This window comes from Saimiri boliviensis, chromosome 1, assembly GCF_048565385.1.
Source record: "Saimiri boliviensis isolate mSaiBol1 chromosome 1, mSaiBol1.pri, whole genome shotgun sequence".
In the NCBI taxonomy this organism is placed as follows: Eukaryota; Metazoa; Chordata; class Mammalia; order Primates; family Cebidae; genus Saimiri; species Saimiri boliviensis.
The window spans coordinates 30,019,192-30,046,160 of record NC_133449.1 but is presented as its reverse complement, the minus strand read 5'-3'; the positions used below and the strand labels follow the sequence as shown (position 1 = coordinate 30,046,160).

The following is a 26,969-nucleotide window of genomic DNA, read 5'->3' as shown; positions in this document are numbered from 1 at the left end:
TGCTGTGGCTGGGGCAGAGAAGGTGGCGGTGAGGAGGAGGAAGGGCCAGCCAGAGAGAGCGCACCCACTCCGTCTTGGGAGGGCAGCAGTTGAGGGAGAGACCTTCATGCCAAGTGTCCACCCTGGGGCATCCAACAAGGGCAAGAAGTGCTCTCACTACTCCTAGAAGTACTGGGAAGCAACATGGCTAAATCAGGGAGAAAAGCTGAAAAGCACTGCCTCTTAGAAACCGATCACCTTGGCTTTGTGAGCCTACCACAGCTGGGAGAAGAGAGGCCATGGAGAAGGGTGGGGTGACCTTTCCTTCCTGCACATCACCTCCAGCTGGCTTTGCAACAGCCAATTGCTCCTGCTCTCCTTTCCTCTCCTCCCTGTCATAGACCAACACACCTGAAATGAAAGCAAAGGGTGGGCTGGGTGAAACCGGAGAGAGAGATGAGGACTTTGTTTTCTGATGCCCTGGCAGCCAGAGTGAATGTTTGCTGAGCGCATCCTGGCTGCAGTTCTCTGCTCAATGTTTTCTTAAAAATGTGTTTTTTTCTTTGACCACGTTTGTTTTCTTACCCCAAATGTTCCTTGCTTGCTTTGCACATGCCCCACCTCCCACCCCCCGAGACCCACTGGAATCCCACCACTGCCTCTAACTGGGCTGCCTGAGTTCAGATAATGATCTCAAAAACAGCACTCGCTCCCCCCCAAGCCCAACCCCCTGGCTCTAAGCTGCTTCCTTTCTAGAAGGCCTTGCAAATTGTCAGAGGGCTCCACTGCTCGGCAGATTTCAAAATAAAAGATAAGACAAGAAAAGAAAACCAACTCGGTGATTTGCAGGTGCAAAACGGAAGCCTCGTTTGACATGTTCAGAACGACTGTGGCTCACTCTCTTCTTCCACCGTGATGGGAAAAACAGTTCAGGAACAGATGCTGGCTGGTATGACCCATGGGAGCCCACAGGGACTCTACTGCTCTTTATTCTCTTTCGCTGTCTCTTCGCAGTTGTCTTGCTCATCCTCCTGGACCAAGAACTCCTCCGGGGGCCACCGGAGCTCCCCGCTCTCCACCTCCCCTTCCGTGGGCTCCACCACTATGGAAGGCAGGCGGTCCTTCAGTTTGCAGCAGCGGTCAAAGTCTGATGGGTCTGGAAAGATCTGAAAGAAAAGCAGAGCAGGTGCCTGGTCATGTACATATTGAAAAGAGAAATTCCATTCCTTCTTTGCACATCCGTGTGGCATACTGGGTGTGTGCCATAGGCCAGGGACTACGCTTTGCACTTGGGAGGCTGTGGAGCCGAAGATGGGAGCCACAGGAGAAAATTCTGGGGCAACATAGGAAACTGTCTCTCAGTCAGGCTTTGATTCTAATCCTGGAGCTGAAGGTTTTGGGACAGTGCCGCCGAGTCTAAAGGCCGATGACTGTATTTCATTTTCAGATAAAATAATCCCAAATCATGTTATCCACAGGAAGTCTGATCTTTCTCTGCAGCAAGTAATTTGCGCCAGAATACAACAGGTGCCACAGCATTAAGTACCTCTTGGAATTATTATCGGCATTAAGTGAGCAGGCTGCCAGGTGCTATACATACCTAACTTCCAACCTACACAGTCATGCAAAAAATAGGTGTTGCTAATGCTAGCCCAAAGAATCTCAGGCTTGGGAGAGTAGGTGGTCCAAGGCCAGACAGCCTAGAAACGGGTGAGGGATGGGATGGGATTAAAAACAGGGTCTGTTCAATTCCCTTGCCCCAACGCCAGCCTGTCCCTCAAGTAGATGGTCCTGAGCCCATTGCAACTGTAAAGTCAAAGCCAAATCCTGATGAAAAGCATGGACCCCGTCACAGGCAGGCTGGGAACAAAATCCAAGGACCCCTTCTTTGTCACCTGCGACCTGGCTTCCTACCAGCTCTACCCCTGAAGGCGTCTACTTCTCCTACCAGAGTCCTAGCAACCAGGCTTTGTTTTTTTAATGCCTACTCTGTGTCCTGACCTGAGCTGGCAGAAACCCCAAACCCGGCTATAAAATCAAGGACCAAATCTGGCTCTGTGGATTCCCTTTGCACACATTGCCCTGTGACTACAGCTGACCCAATTCTTTGCCCAGCAGCTTAAGTACTTAATCCGCTGGGCTGCTGGTCCCTGCCGTTCACAGCCCTCAGTGACACACCCCAGAGCCGGAGAGAGGAGGCTCTGTCTGGGATGCTGGGCTCACAGAATCAGGCACTTGGCACCTTCACCGCCATCTCTTCTCACCTCTCCATTTGGTAGATGAGTAAACCAAGGGCCCAGAGGGGTCAGGAGAGCCGCTCGAGGTCACACAGCTTGTTCATGACACAAAAAAGGAAAGCAAAACCTTGAGTGGGTAGGGACATATTTGAAGAGATCTGGGGGGCTGCCTGCTTCTTGATCCAGATGGAAACAGGCCCATGGCAGCAGACAGAAATCTTCCATGACCAGGACATAGAAGGCTCTTTTGCAAACTCAGGCCTCCCCAGCTTCTGTGGTGCTCTGAGGGTGCCGGGTCTTACTGCCACCCAAGCCCAAGCAGTGCCCCAGCCAAGTCACACTCTCACCACATCACAGGCCACGTGGGGCTTCCAGGAATCACAGGCCTCAATGAAGCCTCCCCAATCCCTGCAGACGAGTGATTATTAACCATTTATCCAATAAAGGCCTATTGCTGGGGATTAAGCCTTAAGCCAGCTGCACAACCAGGCATCATTAAAGACTTAACGAGGCTCATAAAAGGTATCATAATGGCAGCCAGGAGGAAAACAAGCATAGGGAGGGGCTGGGCCAGTGGGGGTCACGGAGGCGCGGGGACATGGATCTCGACTCCGGGCTGTGTCCTCCTGACCAGGCCAGCCCGGAAGTCCTGCCCTCGGACTGTGCTGTGCCCGGACGTGCGTGTGCCGAGCGAGGCATGGCCAATTGGGCTTTTTAGACACTTCCTCATTTCTTGGGTGGAGCCAGAGCCCCCCATGGGCTGTGGGGACACAAGGCGCCCTCCAAGCATGAGCTTTCAGACCCCTCCATCGGAATCCCTCTCACCCACTCCCACACTACAGGTCACAAAGCTCTTTCAGATGTCGCCTTGTTCAGGGCTCACTGCCACCCCAGGAACAGTTAAGACCCGGGACTCTGCGGGGCACATGGCAGGGCCAGGATTCAAACCTATATCTGCTGTTTTCAGTGCCCGTGCCTTCTGGAAAATGGATTAGGCTGCTGCTGGGTCTCCATCCCGTTTCACAGATGGAAAACTGAGCAGGGAGGGAGAGCCAAACTCTGGGCCTTGACTGCCCAGGAGCTGTGGGGGCCCCAGTCCAGGAAGTGAGCTTCCCGGTTTTGATGCTTGTTCTAAACCTTCAGGATCCAAGACAGAGCTTCGAGCTGTCAAGAGGAGAGGGGCACCTGCCCCGTGCAGAGCCTGGCCTTGCCTACACCCTCTGACCTCACTGCCGGGATTATGCTGACCTGTGTCAGGACCACATCGCCTGGGCTGGGAGAGGGAAAATCCAATTCTAACCATGACGACCTAAGCCAAGGAAAAGCAAAAGGGATGAGAAGCAGGGCAGGACCAGCAGAAGGAGGAGGGGGAGGAGGCGGGGGAGGAGGAGGCGGGGGAGGAGGAGGGGGAGGAAGAGAGAAGGAAGAGAAAGAGGAAGAAAAGGGGGAGAGGGGTGAGAAGCATTAGATTTCATTTCAAGCTGGGAACAGGTCTTTCATTAAAATAAGGAGAAAAAAAAATAACGATGATGATGATGGATGAAATTTTTTGCTGAGCAGAATCTCAAACCTAGCGCTAATTCGAGTTCCCCTCATCCAGTTTTTATTTTCTTGGTTTCAGTTACCCACAGTCAACCGCAGTCCCAGGGTAGGTAGGTAGGTACAGGACAGTAAGATATTGTGAGAGGGAGACAGAGAGAGACCACATTCACATGGCTTTGGTTGTGGTATGCAGTTATAATTGCTCTATTTTATTGTTAGCTGTCCTCGTTAATCTCACATTGAGTCTAATGTATAAATTAACTTTGATCACAGGTATGGATATAAAAGATAAAACATAGCATATGTAGGTTTGGAATTATCTGTGGTTTCAGGCATCCACTGTGGGTCTTGGAACGTATCCCTCAGAGATAACGGGGACTACTGTAACCCTGTTTTATGGATGAGAAACCTGAAGCACAGAGGGTAAATGGCTTGTTCAAAGCCACATACCTGGGAAGCGGCTGAACTGGGATCCAAACCCAGATCTACAGGACTTCAAATGCCATGGGTTAAGCCACACAACCACCACTGCAAAGCTCCGGTCAAGTCCTCTCAATCCCAGATGCCTCAGTTTCTCCTATTGAGAAGCGAGTGACCTTCTTGTCTCACTAGATGGGTACAAGTTCTTGGCAAACATAAAGATGATAAAATACTTCGAGAAAATAAGTGAAATTCAATCTATAATGTCCTCTTTGAAGCGGTTTCAACAGAATTACGGTAGGCATCCAATCTCCAAGCAAGAGCCAGTCACGCAAACACAGTAATTAAAATAATTCCAAACAGCGCCGTTTGTACTGAGAGCTGCACAATTAAGTCTTTTAAGTCCTTAGAAGAAGTCTGAGAATTGAACTTCTGATAGTGCTTAGCTGCCAGAGAACTTTACTCCCTGAATTGCTCCAAGCAAGCACCGCTTAAAAAAAAAAAAAAAAAAAAAAAAATTCTTTTTACAAAGCCTGTTTTAATAATTGTATTTTTAAAAATTACTATAATAATCAAACCCTTCCATCAGAGATCTTATTTTATTATCAGATTATACCCATTTGGGCCTCAAAATTGTCGCTCTCTCCAAACACAAAAAGTACCCAGAACCAACAGCTTCTGGTTTCCTCACAGACAGACAGAAAGCCTTGCAAAGTGCTGCTGAGTAATTTGCCAGCACAATCTTATCTCTGACAGCTGCTTCGGAGGCTGACCCCAAGGAGGTCAACATTTTTCCACTAAGTCATGCTTTTTAATCATCTAGGCAGCAGAAAAATGAGAGGTTGCAACTGCAATTTGATGGGGTGGGGGAGGCAGTGGGAAAAAGGACTTGAGTCAGACTTGCCAAGCACGTGACAGGTAGGGTTGAGGCAGCAGGCCAGCCCGGCGTGCTGTCTGCCTGCAGGAACTGGCAGGGAGCAAAGAACTGCCCCTGTTCCCGAAAGGAACTGCTTCTAGTTAAATCTCTTACCCCAGAGTGCTACTTCTCTCTGTACTACAGAAAGGGAAATACAAACAAAAATCATTTTCCCTTCTCTTTGTGGCTCTCAGAGGCATTTCTCATCCTCAGCCCAGGGTAGGGCAGGTTTAGAAGCATCTACCCCAAGCTGTGATTCTCCCAGCCCTACACCTTCCTCCCTCTTCCAGCCCTGGACTCCACATCCAGCTGCCACATTGGACTGCCAAAGCTGACGGCTGAAATGAATCGAATGGATACCAAGTGTATTAGTCCATTCTCACACTGCTACGAAGAAATCCCTAGGACTGGGTATTTTTATAAGGGAAAAAGGTTTCATTCACTCACAGTTCCACATGGCTAGGAAGGCCTCAGGAAACTTACAATCATGGCAGAAGGGGAAGCAAACACATCCTTCTTCACAAGGTGGCAGGAGAAAAAAGTGGTGAAGTTATAAAATCCATCAGATCTCATGAGATCTTACTATCATGAGAACAGCATGGGGGTAACTGCCTCCCATGATTCAATTACCTCCTGCCAGGTCTCTCCCATGACACGAGGGGATTATGGGAACTACAATTCAAGATGAGACTTGGGTGGGGACACAGCCAAACCATGTCATCAAGTTCCATCCTTTGCAAATGGAATGAAGCCTTGATGTTCACACACACCGTGAACCTCCGAGGTCTTGCATGCCCCACAGTATAGAAGAGTAAGCACCATTCCTTGTCTCCACAAGCTCACCCTCAGGCCCAGGATTCTCTGCACCAACAGCCGCTGCTGTTGGTGGGTCAAAGAAACGCCCTGGGCTTCCCTGGAACCTCCTGCTGCCTTTGTCATCCTCATACTAAATCAAAGGCAGACACTCACCAGACAGGGCCATTTAAAGTTACATTAAATTGATGTTTATATTGTATCACATATAAATTTGTATTAATAAAAATAAAACAAAATTTTAGTCATTTTTCTTATTTTTTATTATCAATAGTATTTTTTTTTTTTTGAGATAGGGTCTGGCTTCATCACCCAGACTGGTGTGCAGTGGCAGAATATCGGCTCATTGCAGCCTCAACCTTTCAGGCACAGGCGATCCTCCCACCTCAGCCTCCCAAAGTGCTGGGATTACAGGCATGAGCCACCGTACCTGGCCATGGTGACGGTGAATTTTACAGGGGACACCTCTTCAGAGGCATCCTTTGCCTGGTGGCCTCTAGTCCCAACAGGCCCTAGCATTTTGGGAACTCAAATGAATTCACTTGAAAGGTCCAGAGAGCTTCAAGACTTTGTAGGAGGAAGAGACGGTCTGTAAAATACTGGAATTTCTGACTGTATAGGTCATTGCTGTTCAATAGAACATTCTGCATAAGGAAATGTTCTCTATCTGTGCTGCCCACTACAGTAGCCACGTGTGACTATGGAGCACACGAAAGGTTGCTAAAGTTGGCCAGGCATGAGTGGTTCAGGCCTGTAATCTCAGCACTTTGGGAGGTTGAGGTGGGAGGATCGCCTGAGCCTGGAAGGTTAAGCCTGCAATGAGCAAAGATTGTGCTCCTGCACTTCAGCCTGGGTGACAAAGAAAGGCCCTACCTTAAATTAAAAAAAAAAAAAAAAATCCTGCTGATAATAAAAAATAAGAAAAGTGGCTAAAATTTTATATTTTGTTATTTATATTAATATAAATTTATATGTGATGCAACATAAACATCAATTTAATGTAACTTTAAATGGCCCTGTGTGGCGAGTGGCTGCCCTGTTGGAGAGAGAATTTAGTATGAGGACAGCAAGGCAGCAGGAGGTTCCAGGGAAGCCTGGACATTTGTTTGACCAACCGACAGTGGAGGCTGCTGGAGCAGGGAATCCGGGGCCTGAGGGTGAGCTTGAATTGGTCAAGCCTCAGGCTTTTTGCTTAGGCGTAAAAGTTGCCAGTGAGCCAGTTCCCGTTTCACCCATGGAGGGGAACTGAAAGGCAACACCAGGGCTTCAAAGGCCCCAAATTTGGGGACCTGGCTATCAACTGTCTGCCTCCACGCCAGGTGACCTAAACCTGGTTGCCCGGGGTGGGAAGAGGAGAGAGATGCCTGGCACCTAGCATGGAAAATGTGAGCGATTCTGGTCGGAGCCGCCCTCCCCTGTGAGCGTGCATCTCTCAGACACCATCTCTGACAAACAACCCGAGCTGGCCACAGAGAGGCAGAGGGCTCTGCAAAGAGCCGGGAGATGCTAATAGGGAAAGCGGACACCAGCAAGTGGAGGAGATGAAAGGTGGTTAACAGGACACAAAGGGCTAATTACCAGCTCTGCAAGCTGAGACTTCAGGAGCCTGGACATCTCGCTCTTCTTTGCAAGGCTGGAAGGAGGAAAGAGGAGGGCCGGGGTGGAGAGGGAGGGCAGAGAGCCTGAGATACATAACCAGGCTAGCTCCCTAAGGCACTGTGGACAAAACCGCACAGTAAGCCTTTACCCTCTCTCGTTGCAGAGAGCTAAGAAAAATCAGCCCAAACCCGCTCAGGAAAATTGCTCTTCCCACAGGCAGACCACAGAGTCTGAAGGATCTGGCTTTTCCCTTGCCTCCATCTCTTATTATCTCTGTGACCCTGGTCACGCCATTTTATCGCCTCTGAGCCTCAGCTGCCTCCTGAGTAAAACAAGGAAATCATTTCCAGTTTACAGTATGGTTGGCACGGTCACAGTGCTGTGCCTTGAGAGCTAGCACAGTGTCTGACAGTCTCAAGGAAGCGGTGACACATTCTCCTCCACTCCTCCTCTATACTTTGGATCAATGCTAATGCTGACCTTGCAGGCTTCGGAGAGAATCAAATACAGATATGTGTGAACATGCCCTGTAAACTCAAACTTCCTAACGATGGTTCTTTTTTTTTTTTGAGATGGAGTTTCACTCATGTTGCCCAGGCTAGGGTCCAATGGCGCAGTCTCAGCTCACTGCAACCTCCACCTTCCAGGTTCAAGCAATCCTCCTCTCTCAGCCTCCTGAGTAGCTGGGATTACTGGCATGTACCACCACGCCTGGCTAATTTTGTATTTTTAGTAGAGGCGGGGTTTCTACATGTTGGTCAGGCTGGTCTCAAACTCCTGACCTCAGGTGATCCATCCACCTCAGCTTCCTAATGCTGGTTCTTACTAGGTAAAGCTGGGGCCCCTCAGGAGTGGGTTTGGAGTGAGGAATCAAGGAGTCAACAGTTGTAGCTTGGGACAGGAGCAAACACACAGCACTCCTGGGCTTGTGCCTACAAATCCTAGGGCAAGTTCTTTGGGAAAACAGCTGGGACTTCATCACTTCCCTCCCAGTGCCTCCATTTCCCTTAGGGCATGGGTTAGGCCCACTGGAATAAAAACCATGCCCTCATCACCACCCCACCCCCCGCCAGAGGCCTTTCGAGTACGCTTCTCCTCCTTCCTACTCCAGGGGCCTGCCCCTCTGCTTCTGGATTTCTTCTGTCTCCTGGAGAACAACAATGAATTGCCTTGTATGTTTCTTCCTTCCTAGGAGGGGCTGGCTTATAACAATGGGCAGATTTCTACCAGCATCCCGCTCTGCCAAAGGATGAATGGACAAGCCGCAACTAAGTCAAATAAAAAGCACACCTGTTCTTTGCCCCCTAACAATGCGTGAAGGCAAGAAATTCAGTCTTTGAAATACTTGCCTCCTGCTATTTTATTATCATCATTATTATTGTTTGCATTTTACTGGCTTTTCCAAGTGAAATGTGGCTATTAAGAACAGAAAGAATTGTAGCAAATGGGCAGCAGAGCTACTGACTAGATGCAGGGAAGGAGGAATATTCTCCAGTCTCTACTCAGAGACTTATCCACTCACTGTTTGTCTTTAAGACTCTCATCTTCCTTAAATTTCCCCTGGACTGGGGTTACAGAACCTCCACCTCACTCTATTCTGCCTTACCCTGGTGCCTCTAATCCTACAGAGGACGTAAGCAAAGATTTGGGGCTTATAACAACTGCTGGACCTCCTTCCTTTGGATCAAAGATGCTTAAGCCTCCAGCCTTGAAACTTGAAAGAAAAGGAAATCCTTTGGATAAACACCATCTTTCATAAACATCCCTCAAACACACACCCATCCTGCGAATCAGGAGTTCCAAATTCTAATTAATTAGCACTAATTTCTACTGATAACTCTGGGCCCAGTGGAATCAGGGGACTTTTGGAATGTTAGAGAATTTTTTCGAAGTTCTCTGGGACAGTGAAAAAAGACTTGCACAGTTATTAGGCACAGATGACTTCAACTATTCACGTCTTACTGACTGTATCATCATTATCTTCTGGAAAGATGACTGGCCCCCTGTCACCTCCAAGCCTCTGTGGGTGGCACATCCCTCCCTCTGTAATCCCTCCCTGGTACTACCCAAATGTCCCACGGTCACATCTTCTCTCTCAGCTGCCATTTCTAACCATTTGCTCATTCTTTGTTTTGGTCTTGAACTCCTGACATCAGGTGATCCGCCCGCCTTGGCCTCCGAAGTGCTTGGATTACAGGCGTGAGCCACCACGCAGGGACTCATTCTTTGTTTTGGAAGCACAAATCTTCAGTAATTAGCCTGGTCCTGCTGCCTTCCTTCCCTTTCTTGTCTGGGTTCCCTTCCTAACCCCCGCCCATGTAGCTTCCAAAAACATCCCTGCATGGAAACAAATCTCCAAGGCCTCCCTTGCAGTCTTGCCCCATGGCCTTCGCTCCACTTGATTCCATCTCTACCCGTTCTGCAGTGCACTACCAGGACAACTCACTTTGTCCCCCGCTGCTCAAATTTTTTTTGCCCCAAATAAAAAGTCTTGCTTGATAGTAGCTCTCATAAAAGAAGCTTGGAGATTTTAGTTGATCACAACTGCAGCATTGAGGCTAACAAGGGAAGCAAGTAGGGCTATATTCCTAGAGGTATATACCTTTCAATGAAGCCATCTACACTAACAGAGGAGCTGATGGCCCTGCTACTCTCTTATCAGACATATTCTGTTTAGCCCAGGGCAGCCATTCTCCAAGCTCAATTGCCAAGATCCTTTTGGGCAGGGACCATCCACAGAGATAAAATATTCTCATAGTATTACTAAGATGTTTGCCTTTTCCATGGTGTTAACACTTGCACTAAGGGTATAGAAAGCAATAGTGGATGAAACTGCTGGCACCTTAGCAAGAATAAACATGGTGGCAGCAAACCATACTTGTTGACATCAATTGTTCGCCAGCTTACCCTTACGAATAAAATGAAAGCAGGCAAACGAAAGAACTTAATGCCTTTGATGAAGCAGTAAAAAGTAATCTATATTAAATACTGACTCAACTACATGTTACTTATATATGTGGCACAGTGAAATGGACAGCCTACAACATTTCTGCTGCTGATGGAAAATAGCTGTCTTGAGGAAAGCAGTCGTGTGACGGAGTTACCAGCTGAACTAGCCACTTGTGCCACGGAGCACCACTCTTACTTGAAAGAATGACTGACCAACCAATTGTAGTTATTCCATCTTGGGTTTTCGGCAGGCATTTTTCTCAGAAAACGGACAAAGTGACAAAGTGAGCCTGTCACTTTGAGGAAAATGACTGATAATATTTGTCACCAATGATAAAAATAGAGCTTGCCAGTGAAAATTAGAATTTTGGAAAAGTTGTATCAGCCACCACGAGCTTGACGGCTTCCTAATGCTTGAGATCAGTGGAGACATTAAGTAATGTGATTTTATGATATCATGTAAGGAAATGTGTCAACATTTTGAAGACCTGCGTAACTCAGTGAACCTATATTTTCCAAATGATCAGAGGATTACACTAAGCATTGGTAAAAGATGTACTCAAAGTACAAAACAGACAAATGAATTTTAGTGTACAAAAAGGTCATTGATAAGATTTCAGATATCACATTGCCACTAACATTTAAGAAATTACCACTCGTTGGCTGGGCGCAGTGTTTCACATCTGTAATTCTGGCAACTTGGGAGGCTGAGGTGGGAGAACTGCTTGAGGCCAGGATTTCAAGACAAACCTGGGCAACATAGTGAGACCCCATCTATATAATTATAAACAAAATAGCCAGGCATGGTAGCATATGTCTATACTCCTAGCTACTTGGGGAGGCTGAGGCAGGAGGATCACTTGACCCCAGGAGTTGGAGGCTGTAGTGAGCTATGACCATGCCACCGTACTCTAGCCTGGGTGAGAGATCAAGACCCTGTCTCAAAAATAAATAAATAAATAAATAAATAAATAAAAAAGAAGAAGAGAGAAAGAAAAAAACTACCACTTGTTGAGATTTAGTGAAGTACTAAAGCAACAAATCTGCATAGGCTAGATGACCTTCATTGACTTCAAATAACACACACTGCAACAGATTGACTGGAGAAGCACATGAGAGTCCAGCCTAGTCTTCTATTAAACTACACATTAAACAGACATGGAAACATGTAAAATAATGCCTCTCTCCTCACTAAACATTTTGCTTTGAAAAATATATTTTTTATTAAAAACTGTTATTACATTAACATGTAACAGTTTTGTTGTTCTACATGATTTAGTAAGTAAAAATTTTTTATATTCTGTTGTAATTTCTGAAACAGTCAATATCAAAAGACATGATCTGCATAAACAAAAGCTCTTTGGGTCATCCTAAATAACTTTTAAGAGTGTAAAAGGGACCAAGACTAAAAGGTTTGGGACTAGATGGCCTGGAGAAATAATCATCTCACTAAGACAGCTATGGGCCAGGTGCAGTGGCTCATGCCTATAATCCCAGCACTTTAGGAGACTGAGGAGGGCGGATCACTTAAGGTCAAGAGTTTGAGACCAGCCTGGCCAACAGGGCAAAACCAGGTCTCTACTAAAAATACAAAAATTAGCCAGGCTTGGTGGTGCATGCCTGTGATTCCAGCTACTCAGGAGGCTGAGACACGAGAATCCCTTGAACCCTGGAGGCAGAGGTTGCAGTGAGCTGAGATTGCACTACTACACTCCAGCCTGGGTGACAGAGTGAGAGTCTGTCTCAAAAAAAAAAAAAAAAAAAAAAAAAAAAGGAGATTATGCAAATCAAGTTTGAAACACTTATTTTAAAACTGCTAAAGATTTGAGGGGAACATAAAAGGTGACTTCTAATATCTGAAAGGCTGAAATGTAGGGAAAGAGCAGGTTTGTTTTTCTTTTAAACTCCAGTGGGCACGTCCAGGATCAGGATGGAGGATTTCACGTCATTGCTCAACTTTTAAAAAACACAGTAAGGATTAGCTCTCTCACTTATAGACATGGAAATCAGGCCCAAACAGGTGATGTGAGTTGCCTGAGATGACACAGATAGCAGCAAAGCCAAGATTAGAAACCAGTTATCCAGATTCTTAGTCTGTAATTCCTCTGTGCTGAGATGCTCTGGGCTCTGTGTCACAGTGGCCAAAGAATACCTGGGTGACCCGATGTCAGGCTACCGTAGAGGACATTCCTTATCAAGGTGATAGGACCAATCTCAAAGCCGCCTTCCCCTCTGAGGAGCTACAGAGCCACTGCTTTGATTCTAAAGAAAGTGTACATGTCCATGGTTTCCGAACTTTAAGTGTAGTCTCCAACAGAATTCGGAACAATTCTGTCTCCTTTCACCTGTTCTAAAACCCCTGATATATTATAAATATTAACATTTTCAAATAAAACGTACATACCACTCTTAAATGTACTCAATGGATTACAAATACCATAAGAATTTGACAGCAACCATGGCCTATTAAAAAACGCAAGAACAAACTCTTAATTCAAATCTTGTATTATTACTTTCTCTATGTAAAACTGTATTTCCATTCTACTTCCCTGCTGAATTTTTTGTTAATGTAATGTATTTTCATGTTTGAAAGTTTTTAGGCATTAGCTTTTCATACTTCTCTACAATAAAAAGATATATTTATGCATATAAATTGACATTTTAAAAATGTCCTATGACCTTAAGGCTTTGTTAATTTATAAATTCTGGATTGGTTTATTGCAGCTATTAGTATATAACTAATCAATGAACATATCACAAATAATTACTAAACAAAAAGGTAAATTTTTATTGAGGTTTCTTTTTTTCTTTTTTTTTTTTTTAAGACAGGATCTCACTTTTACCCAGGCTGGTGTGCAGTGGTGCAATCTCGGCTCACTGCAGCCTCCACCTCCTGGACTCAAGCAATCCTCCCACCTCAGCCCCTCAAGTAGCTGGGATTACAGGTGAATGCCACGACGCCTAATTTTTTTTTTTTTTTTGTAGAGATGGGTTTTCCCTATGTTGCCCAGACTGGTCTTGAACTCCTGAGCTCAAGCAATCTGCCCACCTCAGCCTCTCAAAGTGCTGGGATTACAGGTGTGAGCCATGTGTGCAGTCTTATGAAGGCTTCTTACTGTGACAGATGGATTGAATTGCGATAGGTTCTCCTCTTGCAAAGAGGGAGAAGGGCAGTTTTGAAGCAAGAAAAGGAAACAGGTGAAGCTAGTCTTCAGAAAATGCAATTTGCAAAAAGCAAGAGAAGAAGGCTTAAGACGTGGAATGGATTTCCTGAAAACCCTCCCTCCTGTCACGTCCTTGGGAAAGTGTCTGTGAACCCCAGGAGCAACTGAGGCAGGAGAATCGCTTGAACCCGGGGGGTGGAGGCTGCAGTGAGCTGAGATCATGCCACTACATTCAAGCCAGGCAGTATATACATAGAAACATTATTAAGAAGTAATTTGGCATAAAAATCTCAAATACTCAACCGCCAATGTAAACAGTCAAGAAGGTTCCTGATGCTTCAACAGCCATACTCAAGGGGCACATGACCAAAGAGATACAGATTTTAGGGGATCCTAAAAGGACTGTGCTGTGGAATTTCACACTCCTGTGAGCTGGTATTTGTCAGCCTCATGATATGCCTTCGTCATTCCTCTTATGTCCACACACGTTTTAGTTTTCCTTCACTCATTTATTTAAAATATACTAGTTTAAAAATCTACCACTGCATAAATGAAAAACTAGTCTTACATTTTTCAAGCTGTCAGTATAACACCTAAATGACCTTTGTAAACCATCAGGAGTATGTGGACCCTACCAGAGCACTGGCCTGGACTGTCTATGTGTTGCAAAGCACCTAGACCCTTGCAGGGTTGTTGGGTAGAAGGCCCTTTGACACTGAGTCCAAGACTTCCATTATGTTAAGATCTACTTTTCAGAGTCCAGCCCAGGCCAGGTGCAGTGGCTCACACCTGTAATCCCAGCAGTTTGGGAGGCCGAGGCAGGTGGATCACCTGAGGTCAGGAGTTTGAGACCAGCCTGGCCAACATGGTGAAACCCTGTCTCTACTAAACATGCAAAAACTAGCTGGGTGTGGTTGTGCGTGCCTGTAATCCCAGCTACTTGGGGGACTAAGACAGGAGAATCGCTTGAACCTGGGAGGCAGAGGTTCCAGTGAGCCAAGATAACGCCACTACACTTAAGTCTGGGCAGCGGAGCAAGACTCCATCTCAAAAAGGAAGAAAAAGAAAAGAAAAGAAAGACAAGAAAAAAAAAAAAAAAAGAAAAGAAAAGGAGTCCAGCCCATCCTTAATTCCAGGGAAGGAATATTTCGCAACCATGAGTTTATCCGTGAGCCGGATCTGGAACCCCAGGAAAGCCACGTTGGTTCAGAGACAAAGCATGCATCTGGTGAACCTTTGTGGGTCTCCAGAACAACGTAATTTTACTGGACTTCAAGGTTACACAATGCTCAATGTCATTAATAAAATAAAGGAGTCAAGCCGAGCAATCGCTGACTCACGTACATTTTTAATCTAGAGAGGGTGTCAGTCTGCCTACTATGGGACAAGAATGTGATCACCAGCTATTTTGCAATGCTGGCTGAATGTTGCTTAAACATCATCAACTGTTATCATCACACTTAAAATAAGTAATTAATAAACTATAGGAAGATGTACAATATCTCCTAAACACTTTAAAATAGCCAAATACCTTTCTGACTCTATCCAAAAAACTCTGCCATTATCCCATCTTTATAGATGTTCTACCCTGGAGATTCTATTTGCTAGAGCTTTCAATGCTGGGAGCTTATATTTTGATAAATTCTTTGATGTTTTCTGTTTTTAAGGTAACATATAATCAGGAGGCTTAATGATGTTGAATCTCTTTGAATCAGTAATTCTACTTCCAGGAACTTACTCCAAGGAAATGAATCAGACCTGTGCAGAGATTTCTGCAAAATGATGTTCAGATCAGTGTTCCTTGTAAGAACATAATATGCCACAACCTCAATATTCAGCATTAAGAAATGTTACATAATACAATTTTACAAAGTAAACCAAATGGCAAGAACATAGTCACGATATTATATTAAGTGAAAAAGGGATTCACTACAGCATGTACAGTATGGTCTCAATTTTATTTTTTAACTATAAATGCTTAGAAAAATACTGAAAGTAAAGATACCAAATGTTTCAGTGATAGAAATATGGGTGTGGTTTTTCTTCTCTTCACATGTCTCTGTATTTTCCTAAATTTCTATAAAGAATAAATATTGGCCAGGTGTGGTGGCTCACACCCGTAATCCCAACACTTTGCAGGCCAAGGCAGACGAATCACTTGAGGTCAGGAGTTCAAGACCAGCCTGGCCAACATGGCGAAACCCCGTCTCTACTAAAAATACAAAAATTAGCCAGGCGTGGTGGTGCATACCTGTAATCTTAGCTACTCAGGAGGCTGAGGCAGGAGAATCACTTGAACCCAGGAGGCAGAGGCTGCAGTGAGCCGAGATGGCGTCACTGTGCTCCAGCTGGGGCCACAAAGCAAGACTCAGTCTCAAAAAAAAATTATCTTTAACATAATAGCATAGGCTGGGCGTGGTGGCTCACGCCTGTAATCCCAGCACTTTGGGAGGCCTAGGTGGGCGGATCATGAGGTCAAGAGAAAGAGACCATCCTGGCCAGCATGGTGAAACCCCATCTCTACTAAAAAATACAAAAATTAGCTGGGCGTGGTGGCATGCGCCCGTAGTCCCAGCTACTCGGGAGGCTGAGGCAGAATTGCTTGAACCCAGGAGGCGGAGATTGCAGTGAGCCAAGGTTTCACCACTGCACTCCAGCCTGGCGCCTGGTGACGGAGTGAGACTCTATCTCAAAAAAAAAAAAAAAAAAAAGTGAACTGGAAACAAAGGTAAAGATGCTCAATTGTTAACCATTATGGTTTATACATTGTGAAATTATGTTGACTGTAAAACAAGAAAATTTAAGAAAGAAAATAAAAATTCCATAATGAGCACGTTTCTTTTAAAATTGGAAAAGCAAGCATAAAAACAGTAAAACACACACTTTATCAATGAAAATATGAAATTACCAACAAAGAGGGAAAGGGAAGGAAAAGTTTCCTATAATTAAAACACTAATCTAAAGCAACCACTTATTAACCCCCATCTGCCCTTACAGTTGTGCGTGTGAATGTGTGTGTTGGTGGATGCGGGCTGGCACCACTGCCTATGTCCATGGGGATAAGTGGCTGACCTCAAGGCCACCTTCTAAATTAGATCTTGTATCCAGGGCCACGTCTAGTGAAAATGTTTAGGAATTTGGGAAAGCCAAGGATACCTCTCAAATCCAGTTTGAACAAGTGCTTTAAGCTCTCCAGAATAAAGGTAGAACATGAATTCAAGGTATATTTTAAATTCTGTTTGGGAACCACCAAATCAAGTTAGGAGAAAGTCAGGCTTAGACACCAGCTGTATCTGCACTGAAATTTATGAGTGCCGCCTTTGCTCGGACCAATTCTATTTTATGTAAGAGATCCAGAACTTTCTTTCCCATTGATTCAAATAAAATTCCTGGCTGAGAAGCGAAGAGTGGATGAGTTTCAGCTAAATGCCTGGGGTCTCTTCTACACAGTTTACTTAAAATAAGCTACTGCCGATGCAAGGCAATGAAGTCCACTGGAGAGGGGGCTTGAAGGGGCTCCCAGTCGTGCCTTGAGATTCAAGTGCTAGCTTGACAACAGTTTGGAGAAACTTTGGGCAAATTTCAATTGTTTTTAAAGATGTGTCTGTGTAATAAGGGCCTCCCCGCACCAGCCCAGGAAGGAAGCAGAGGATTTGATGTGCTGATAACCACTCCTTCCTGAGCTGCGCTGGGGGACAGGGGAAGGGCAGGTGGCGAGGTGAGAGGCAGGCAGACCCAGCACAGCAGCTACCAGACTGGGGAGGAATGAAGTCCCAGCAGGTCTTAGCCCTGTGTGAATGAGGGCCTGTCTTCATATCCTCTGAGGATTACTTCAGGGCTCAAGCCTGCAAGATCATTTCAGGACATTCACTAGACACCCAGGAATAGCTCTTGGCTACAGTCACAACATTCGCCACCCAAACTCTTCCCTTTCCCTCACAGTACCATCCTTTCTATCCAACGTGGAAGACCGGGCCTACTTAGAGAAAATGCAGATCCCATAAAAACCGGCTTCATGGGATTGCCAAGATAAAGGGATTCTCAGTGCAGGATGGGGAGAGAGGAAGGGCCAATCCATTATCCAGGCTCATTAAGCAACTATTTGTAGGACACTGTGCCCAGCGTCTTAGAAACAAAGAGAAGTCTAAGACACAGCCTAAGCTCAGCAGAGAGATAAACACACTATCATCTGGAGAGAGAGGCATCAGGCCCAACACAGGCCCCTTGAGAGGAGGCTGGGCTGTATGGCCCTAGTATGCGATGTGTTGGCTGGGAAAGTGAAGAAAGCTTGTTCTCTCCCTGGCCAGGCTACAGACTCACTGTTGTGACCAGGGGCTTTGTGGGAGCCAGGAGGAAATCCCCATGGGAATAATTCCAGCCCTCTTCAGGGTACTGTAGGAGGGAAGGTGCTGGATCCTCATACAGAGACGACTTGCTCTGAACAAGGTGAACAGTGACTCACATGGAGGCAGAAAGCGCAGACACAGGCCCAGAGCCACTCAGAGAAACACACTATTTGTGCTTTTGAGATCAGTGGCCCTCAGTGCCTCTTTTACATCCCATTCCTATGATTTTTATCAAGGAGAGAGGCGGGTAGAGGGATAGGAGAAAAGAAAGTTGCTGCAGTTCCAGGAACATGTGTCTGCACTGGATGCCTCCTGCCAAGTGTTTTGGAATTTTAGCTCTATGTCTCTCCAGGGACAACTGAGGCCTTTTAAGTCAGACATTGTGAAAGATGATTTCCTGGAGACCATGGGACTTGCGTGCCACTGCTCAGCAGGGCCTCCCAAACTCATGAGAACATGTGGGGTACTACAACTGGGGGTAACCAATGAGACAGGGGTAATGAGAGCAGGAGACAGAGGTAGAAGATGCATTATGCCCAGAATGGCCTCGTGAGCAAGGGCTGGTGGGGGACAGAGGCCACTGAGCAGAAACTTGCCGAGGGCTCAACCCATCACCTATTTCCATACACACATTCCACCCAGGAGGCACCAGCAGAGTGAAGCCAGGCTCAGGAGGTCTCTGTCAAGAGGGGCTTAGCGGAGACATGAGCAAACAGAATGGGTTTCTGAGCTGCTATCTAACTTCAGTGACGAAACTGAGCCTGTTCTTTGAGAGACGAGTTGCTGCTTCTGACAGAGTGGGGAGGGTCGACATGGAGAGACCCCATCTCTACGAAAAATACAAAAAATTGGCCTGGCATGATGGCGCACTCCTGTAGTCCCAGTTACTTGGGAGGCTGAGGCACGAGAATCGCTTGAAACCAGGAGGTGGAGGCTGCAATGAGCAGAGATTGCACCAGTGCACTCCAGACTGGGTGATGAAGCAAGACTCCATCTCGAAAGAAAAGAAAAGAAAGAGAGAAAGAAAGAAAGAGAGAAAGAAGGAGGGAGGGAGGAAGAGAGGAAGGGAGGGAGGGAGGCAGGGAAGGAAGGAAGGAAGGAAGGAAAGAAACAATGGGAAGGAGTGAGAGAAAGGAGGTGGCTGTGTCTGGACCTGAGAGATAAAGAGGAAAAAGATCCTGTGCTGTCGACCCGGAGGGTCCTTCACACCTCTCCGCAAAAATGCTAAGGCTGAAGGAAGAGAGGTCAGCCCCCTCGCCTGCTGTTCCCTACCGTCGCAAGCACCAGGACATCACTCCCTCTCAGCTCTGTTTATCAAAAGGAATGTGTGGCACACATGAGCACGATGGTGTGTGAAGAAATTGCTCCTTCTGGCTCCTAGAGCATCCTCTCTCACTTTCCCGAGGAGGAGAGCCTGATGTTTGCCTGACTGACAGATGGATATCAAATGGTGGGGGGATGCGTCAAGAATAAAAGCAGAAGGAATACAAAGGGCAGCCAGGAAGGGAGTGTGCTGATTAAAGGAATTTAGAGTCTGGGGAGGGATAATGTGTTCAGACCTTGGTCCAGGTGCTTTAGAAGGGAGTTTTAAATGAAAATCAAGGAGTCACATCTGTATCTAGACCTTAGCTGGGGTGCTGAAACTGTAGCAGCCTCTGCTGCTGTGTGAGGAAGTTACAGTAGCAAGGCCAGGGTCCCAGGGCCCTTGGGTGAAGGCAGTGCCAGTGCCCACAGGCAAACTCCCAGGACCCTTCCCCAGACAGAGCCCAGGCCAGTTCAGGTGCAGCATGGAAGGAGACCATGTCGCAGAGGCATTCCCTAACACTACATTTTTAGAGTCCCTGGAGCTGAGAAAACAGCCGCTGACTTGCTTCCTTGAATTAAGCCATGGAAGAAGGCACTGGGCGGCAGAAATTCCTGTTCCACAGGCTCGATGGAGGTGGGAAGGGAGCTGCTGCCACCAGGGATGTCAGCATCCTGCTGGAGACCCTCCCACTCAGCTGGCGAGCTGGGAGCTGGCCGCGCACAGCCTGCCTGCCCAAAATGTACTCATAACTTTCTAGTAACCATTTACTCACCCACCCCACAGGGTGTCACTATTCCTGTTAAGTGAATGCACACACGTGGATTTCCCTTACTGAATTGCCAATCCAAATGAATGTTACCACAAAACAAGCCACCAGGAGAGGAGATAGGGCTTGCTTGAATCTTGAGGGGGTTAAAAGGGCATCTATCCGAAGCCTTGCTAGGCATGAGCCTGAGCAGACCCTTTACACAGGCTAAGGCAGAAAGGAAGGTGGCCAGCTTTAGAATCAGGAGGTTCAAGTTCATGGAAACAACCACCGCCCGCTATAGCACTTAGGCACCTTGGGTGGGGGCGGGGTACAAAGATGAAGATAAGTCCTCCCCTGCCCTCAAGGACCTGGACAAAGAGAATGTAAAGCAGGACCGGTACCCTTGAAGCCCAGCGTGTCATTGCTGGTAAGTACAAAATGCCACAGGCGTTAAAAGGTCACATCTGGTACAGAGAAATCGGGAAAACATCATTCTCGATTCTTGGTATATCTGCAAGGCTGGGAAGTGATTGACAAAGTCCAATGTGCCGTTTGTTTGATGACTTTGTTTCAAGGTCAAATCACAAGCCTGAGATTCTATTTCATCTGCCAAGTCTGGACTGATGTCTCCTTCCCACTCTCAGTTCCTTAGAAAAGCAGGTCTCGGTAAGAGCCACGTACTATTATTATCCTTAGGAGGAACGCCAAGAACAGAGCTCCGAGATCCCCTGCCCCCAGCCCTGAGCCGAGCCCAAGCATGCACAGGGAAGAGGCTCCAGCCAAGTGTCTGTCCTAGCCAATCCCCAGAGCTCTGGTGGGAATGTATCTAATTGGATGGCACTAGCTTTGAGTGGGCCCAGAGAGTATCTGTCACACCGCAATTGTCAGACCAGCTCACTGCACAGCCCTGTCCCTGGCTTAAACAGGGACGAGCCCAGGGGTGTCTGAAGGTGCAAGAACATCACCTTAGAGCTGGAGCTGCCCTCTCAAAGTCCTAATTTTCTTTCAAATAACAGCCCCAGTCTGCCTTCCTTCCAATTCTGTCGGTGGGACTTCATTGTTGCTGTCAATATCTGGACTCGCTGTAGCTTGTGTGTGTCCCACACTGGACTGACTGCACTGCCTGTGTTCCAGATGTCTATGTAGACGCTGGGTTCTTACAAGGGCCCTGGACCCTGGGCACAGAGGCCAGCACGGCAGGCTGCACAGAGACAGTGCCCCTAGAGATTGCTTGGTTAAATACTACAGTCGCTCCCCTTCCTCTTCGCCAGGCAACCATGAGACCTTTCTGAAATCAGAGAAGTTGTGGAAAAGTGTGACAAGAGTGCTTTGTAAATTCCAAGTAAGCTATTTAAGAGCTGGGGAGTGGTCCCCACCAAAGTAGCAGAAAGAGATTTCCTGAAAGGGGGCTCTGAGAACTGGGCTTTCAGTCCAGCACCACAAGGAAAGATTTGAGGATCTTTCGCTCAGGCAAAATAGATTTCTCAGCACTGAGGTAAACTCTGCATTGTTATCCCAGCGTACACCTTTAATGTTCTATTGATTTCATTGGCACTGTATTTGGACCTGTCTTTGTATACGTAGAGACACATGTGGTTTCATTGGTAATTTACAAGCAAAAGATGACATGACGTGACACCTGTCTGAAAATGTAATGATTGAACTCCCTGTGTACAGTGAGTGAATTAAAATGTCTGCCTCAGTAGACATTTCTTAATGATTCTACTTAATAGATTATATGTCTGCTGAATGTTCCTGTGTACATATGTGTGTTAAATAAAACAATTGTATTGGGGAAAAAAAAAAAAAAAAGATGTGTGAGGAGCCCAGAGGTGATTTTATTCTCCCCCTGCCCTTGTAGCCCCAGCGCGGCTTTCCTCCCCCAGCCCCTTCCTCCCTCACCACCTGCCCTGAGCCTCAGGTTCAGCATCATGACCTGAAGGACTCGAAGCACTGAGAAAACTGCCCTGTAAGGCCTGGCCCTTTAGCTTGGGATGTGTTTAAAAGGAAAATATGAAAAGCACACACAAGATGAACAGATGGCTGCATTTGGAAAGGTTCTGTGATGGAAATCTAAAACCCAGAACCGAGAAAGAACCTCACCTGTAACCACAAAGAGATTCAGTCTGACTCAGGGGCTTGGAAACTGCTACCCAAAACCCCCTGGCTGATGGGCCAGGAAACTTCTACCCCTCCCATCAGGCTGGGGGGCCCTCAATTGTCTTCCTCAGACCTACTCTGGCGAAGGAGGGTAGAAAAGTCAAACATCGGAAAGAGAGTTCCCCCTTGCCCTGCACACCCGCTTCGGGCTAAATGGCTACTTATTTCCAGTCAGCAAGACGGGCCTGCCAATCTAGGCAAAACAAAGGGGCCTCCTTGGCCTCCCAAGCGTGTCTGAAGCTCTGTTTTCCTGCCTGAGCTTTTGAGCTTGGTTCTATCTGATCACTCTGCCTCCATGGCACCCACCCTAACTCCCTGGCTTTCTGTTTGTTTTTTTTCTTTTTCAAATAAATGTCCCTGGAACAGTTCTTCCCTCCTCCCTCCCTCTTCCCTCCCTTCCTCCCCTTCCTTCCTTCTTTCTTTCCTTTCCTTTTTTTTTTTTTTTTTTTTTTTTGAGATGGAGTTTTGCTTTGCTGCCCAGGCTGGAGTGCAATGGCACGATCTTGGCTCACCTCAACCTCCACCTCTCAGGTTCAAGCAATTCTCCTGCCTCAGCCTCTCAAATAGCTGGGATTACAGGCATGTGCCACCATGCCCAGCTAAATGTTGTATTTTTAGTAGAGACAGGGTTTCTCCATGTTGGTCAGGCTGGTCTTGAACTCCCAACCTCAGGTGATCTGCCAGCCTTGGCCTCTCAGAGTGCTGGGATTACAGGCATAAGCTGTACCCCTTGGTACAGCCCTAAGGAATTACCAGCCCGAGTCCTCCTAGACCCAAGCCAAACCAAGCCATGGTTCAGACACACAATACATCATAAGAAAAAGGCTCTGGGGTTAGACAGACCCAAGTCACTGACTCAGGCTGAGACATTTCCTCATCAGTGAACAGGGTGAGGATTCCCAGCTGGGAGCTGTGGTAAGGTATGAGCAAGGTAACGTCTGAATGCTTGGCGCACAATGGGCATGCCCTTCATGTATGTTGCACGGATCCATCACACTCCCTTTTGACTTCCCAGGACTGGCCATCCTATGCAACTTCCCTAGCCCCAAGGTCTTCCCTTAAGAACAGACTCCTTCCTCCCCCCAGTTTAATTACATTGGAACTCTCCTCCAAAACCCCAAACCAGCTCACTGCCTGGGGGCAGTAGAGAGGCAGCAGGGAAAGCCAGAGGTAGGGCTGTGGTGAAGAGTACAGCGGGGTCACTCTGGTCCCTCTTTGTGGTCCTCGTGCATTTTGGATCCACCAGACAGGATGATCTCTAAGCAAGATCCCAGCAATAGCACCCCTGAGCTAGCCTCCCTTTGGGGGAAATCTCTCCCTAAGTGGTCTGAATGTTAACTATGAATCAACTGGTCAATCATCATCCCAAGGATGAAAGTATCATTGGACATGGCCATCCCCACCAGACCACCCTTCTGCAGAAGCCCCCGCACAGCCATGCTTCTACTGCCCCAGGAATGGCTGGGAAGGAAAGTTCTGGTATCAATCAACTGCACAAATCACTTCCACCTTTGCTGCAGTGAATGGGAAAGTTCAGAACCAGTAGGGTTAATTCATCACAATAGCTAATGCTTGCTGACTCCTTCTCTGTCCCAGACACTGGGAAGGCCCTCTACACATCCTCTGATCACAGTGAATTCTTTACCGCAATCTTAGGAGGTAAGGATGATTGTTGCCCCATTTTACAGATGAAGAAACTGAGGCTTACTGACATTAGGGGACTTTGCTACAGTCCCACAGCTCTTATAAGTAGCACTGGGATGCAAAACCAAGTCTGTCCCCACCCCCAGCAGAAGCTACCAGGCTCTAGAGAGACGGAGGGAAGCCAGGACTTACCTGGTAGGAAAGGCCATCCTTGCGGGGGCTGAGGCCGATCTCCTCCATGGGGGGAGTGTTCATCATCACCTCAGTCATCTCAGCCGATCTCAGATAGTCGGGGCTGCCAAGAAACCCAGACCAAAAATCAACAAACACACTCACTTTCACATTCCTACTCTTCATGCATTCGCTGCTGTGGGATCAGGGGACTGTCTGGAGACAGGATGAGAGGTGTTCAAAACAGAACTTGCAGAAAAACAAGCTCACACCCTGAGGAAGCGCCTTGCAAGCCCACAGCCCCAGGACTCAGCCCCAGCGGATAAAGCCCATTGTCTGCAGACCTCTCCGGCAAACCTCCTCTTCCCTCCTCCCCTGTACTCTAGCCCCCCACTGGGGCAGAAGGACCCTGAATGTTCTTTTAAATGACAGAACTAGAGAAACCAAAACAGTAGGTAGCTGAGTCTATCTGTCTATATTAAAACCAATTCAACCACATCTCCCTTCACCTCTCCAACCAAGAATAAAAATAATCCTCACATAAATTTTCCAAAGTGAAACTATATGTTATTATATAACATACAATAACAACAACAGGTCAACTGGAGGGAAAAAAGTCCAATCATATGGCTTTCCTAAATGTCTGTCTCTCTGGTGCTCTTTTTGGCAAAATGTTCCACTTAAAGCCCCAAGGGGTCAGCTTTTCTGCAAGTTTCACATCTGCCATCCAACCCCTTTCTCTAGCCCCAGCCATAGCAGCTGCTTGCTCACAGCTTGAAAAACATCCCCTGGATTAAAAGCCTTAAGGATACCGGACTCTGATTGCAAAGGAAATTTCCAGAGGGGCCAAGCTGGCCCACCAATGGCTGCCATGTGAAAGTGCTTTGTACTCTCTAAGCAGGATACAAATGTTCTATTATCCTTGCACAAGCCCTGGGCACATACGGGATCCCATGCACATAACGCTGAACATACGCAGCAAATCCAGGTACCCACGACACAGCACCCAATACTTTCACATTCGTGCCTGTGCACACGGTTTAAAACAGAAATGTGGGGAAGGCTTTTTGAGGGACGCTATCTAAGGAAACAGGGGTACCAGATTCCTCTTTATTGTGTGTGAGGTTACTACATAGACAAGAAATGACGCTGGATTTAGAAACAGAAGCCATCGATTCTAGGCTCTGTCCCTCAAGAGCTGTGTGATCTTGAACAAGTCCTGTAACTTCTCTGAGCCACAAGTGTCCTGTTTGTTACTCTGATGCTAATAGTGCATACCTCACAGTTAGGTTAAGGACTAATGTCTCCACAAAAGCATTGCAAGCTACAAAGCGCAAATTGATAAAAATCATCTTAAACCTTAACTTTCTCATAATACGCCTAATCTGCCCAAACACGCACCTTGGCACATTTGGAGCAGTCAAAGGCACAAAGCCTCCAGCAGCCTTCTAATCCTCACCTGGAATAAGGCACCAAGCTGCTCATACACTATGGCTGAGGCAAGGGAGGGGCGCCCACAAGAAGGGTACACAAGCGTAGGGGTGGGGGAACTTGAATTGCTGAGAGAGGGAAGTTCAGTCCCCTCTCTAAACACTGCTAGGCTGGGATGGGGGCAGGGAGACTAAGAGAAGATGGGGCTCTTTGGGGCAAGTTTAGGTTCCGGAGCCGGGCCCTGCAAAGGTAGTTTCCTCCACGTCCTGGAAACGCTGCTGTCGACCCCCAAAGAAAGGATCCAGAAGAGCGCCCACAGGGCGAACAGCCTGACTTAGGGGCGCTCTATCCTCGTTCCGGGCTGTGGCGCCGGCCCGAAAAGTTGAAGCGACAAACATGAACTTTCCGCTTCCTGGGCCAGGCCGGACCGCGCCGAGGTTTGAGCCCGCTTTCCCTTCGCTCAGTGCCTGCCAGCCACTCGGGGCCGAGCTCCCCACGTCCGCACCTGAGAGCGCGCTCCGGGGCCGCTAGCGCTCGCCCCCGGCCGCTTCTCTTCTAACCCAGCGCTGGAAGGAAGAAACCGCCGGTGAGGAAGTCCCAGCAGCCAGGGGCCTGCCTGGTCTCTCTGCATCCTTCCCGACTCCGATCCCCAGTCCGTAGCAAACCTCCGACGCCCCGAGCCCGGCCGGGGTTCCTTCCAGCTCTGCACTGCGAAGGCGGCTCCTCCCAGCCCCGGCCCCCACCAAGGTGCATTGGTTTTTAGGGGCTACGGAGAAGGCAGGGGTCGAGAGGCTGCAGCCTGTGCCCTGCTGCTTGTGGCTTTAGCGGGGCTACGTGTGGGGAGAGCGTTTCCCGCACCCCACCCCCCGGAGCTCTGCAAACCCCGCGGCTGCAGCAGCTCAGCCCCGCTGCAGCCGGCCTCGACGCCGAGACTTGCATGCAAACAAAAAGAAAAAGAGGAGGGGCCCGGGAAGAGCAGGAGCCCCCTGCGCCAGGCGGCGCGCGCCTCCTGCAGCCCTCCGCAGAGGGGGTTTCACTGAGGGGATTCACACGTGACCCCTGGCTCCCCCACCGACCAATACAAACCCTCCGGCCGTCACTTAGGTGCGGGCTCCGAGTTCACGTCCTTTGTCTGGATGTTCTCAGCAGCCCCCTCTCCCCACCCCCACCTTTGCAACCTTGACGTTGACTTCTGCACTGGCTCGGGCGGCGGGTTAGCGCCAAGCGCCCGCGCCGCCGGCTGCCCTCGCACCCGGAGCCGGCACGAAGCAGGCGCCCGGGCCCGCAGCCACCGCCGCGAGACGCAGGCGCAGGGTACTCACCAGTGAATGGGGAAATATATAGACATGAAGTCCTAGGGGAGGCTGACCCACGCCCCTGTGATTTAAAAGCTGTCCCTGCGTCCCGAGCGAGGATGACACGGGCGCAGACGGGCACGGCAGGCGGCCGAGTGCGGGCACCGGGCGTTCGCCGTCCGCCTTCCCAGGACAGCCCCACGGCCAGCGGCGTCAGCGAGGCGGAAACAACTCCCAGCTCTCCACTGA

At 47.8% G+C, this 26,969-nt stretch overlaps 1 protein-coding gene across 1 annotated transcript; it reads right to left on the bottom strand.

Moving 5' to 3' along the window:
* LBH (LBH regulator of WNT signaling pathway) lies at positions 1-26,969 on the bottom strand. Its single transcript, XM_003941516.3, has 3 exons — positions 26,748-26,969; positions 24,016-24,118; positions 1-1,145 (listed from the first exon to the last, which is right to left on the bottom strand). The coding sequence occupies exons 1-3, from the start codon at positions 26,771-26,773 to the stop codon at positions 957-959; spliced, it is 318 nt and encodes a 105-aa protein (XP_003941565.1). The 5' UTR covers positions 26,774-26,969; the 3' UTR covers positions 1-956.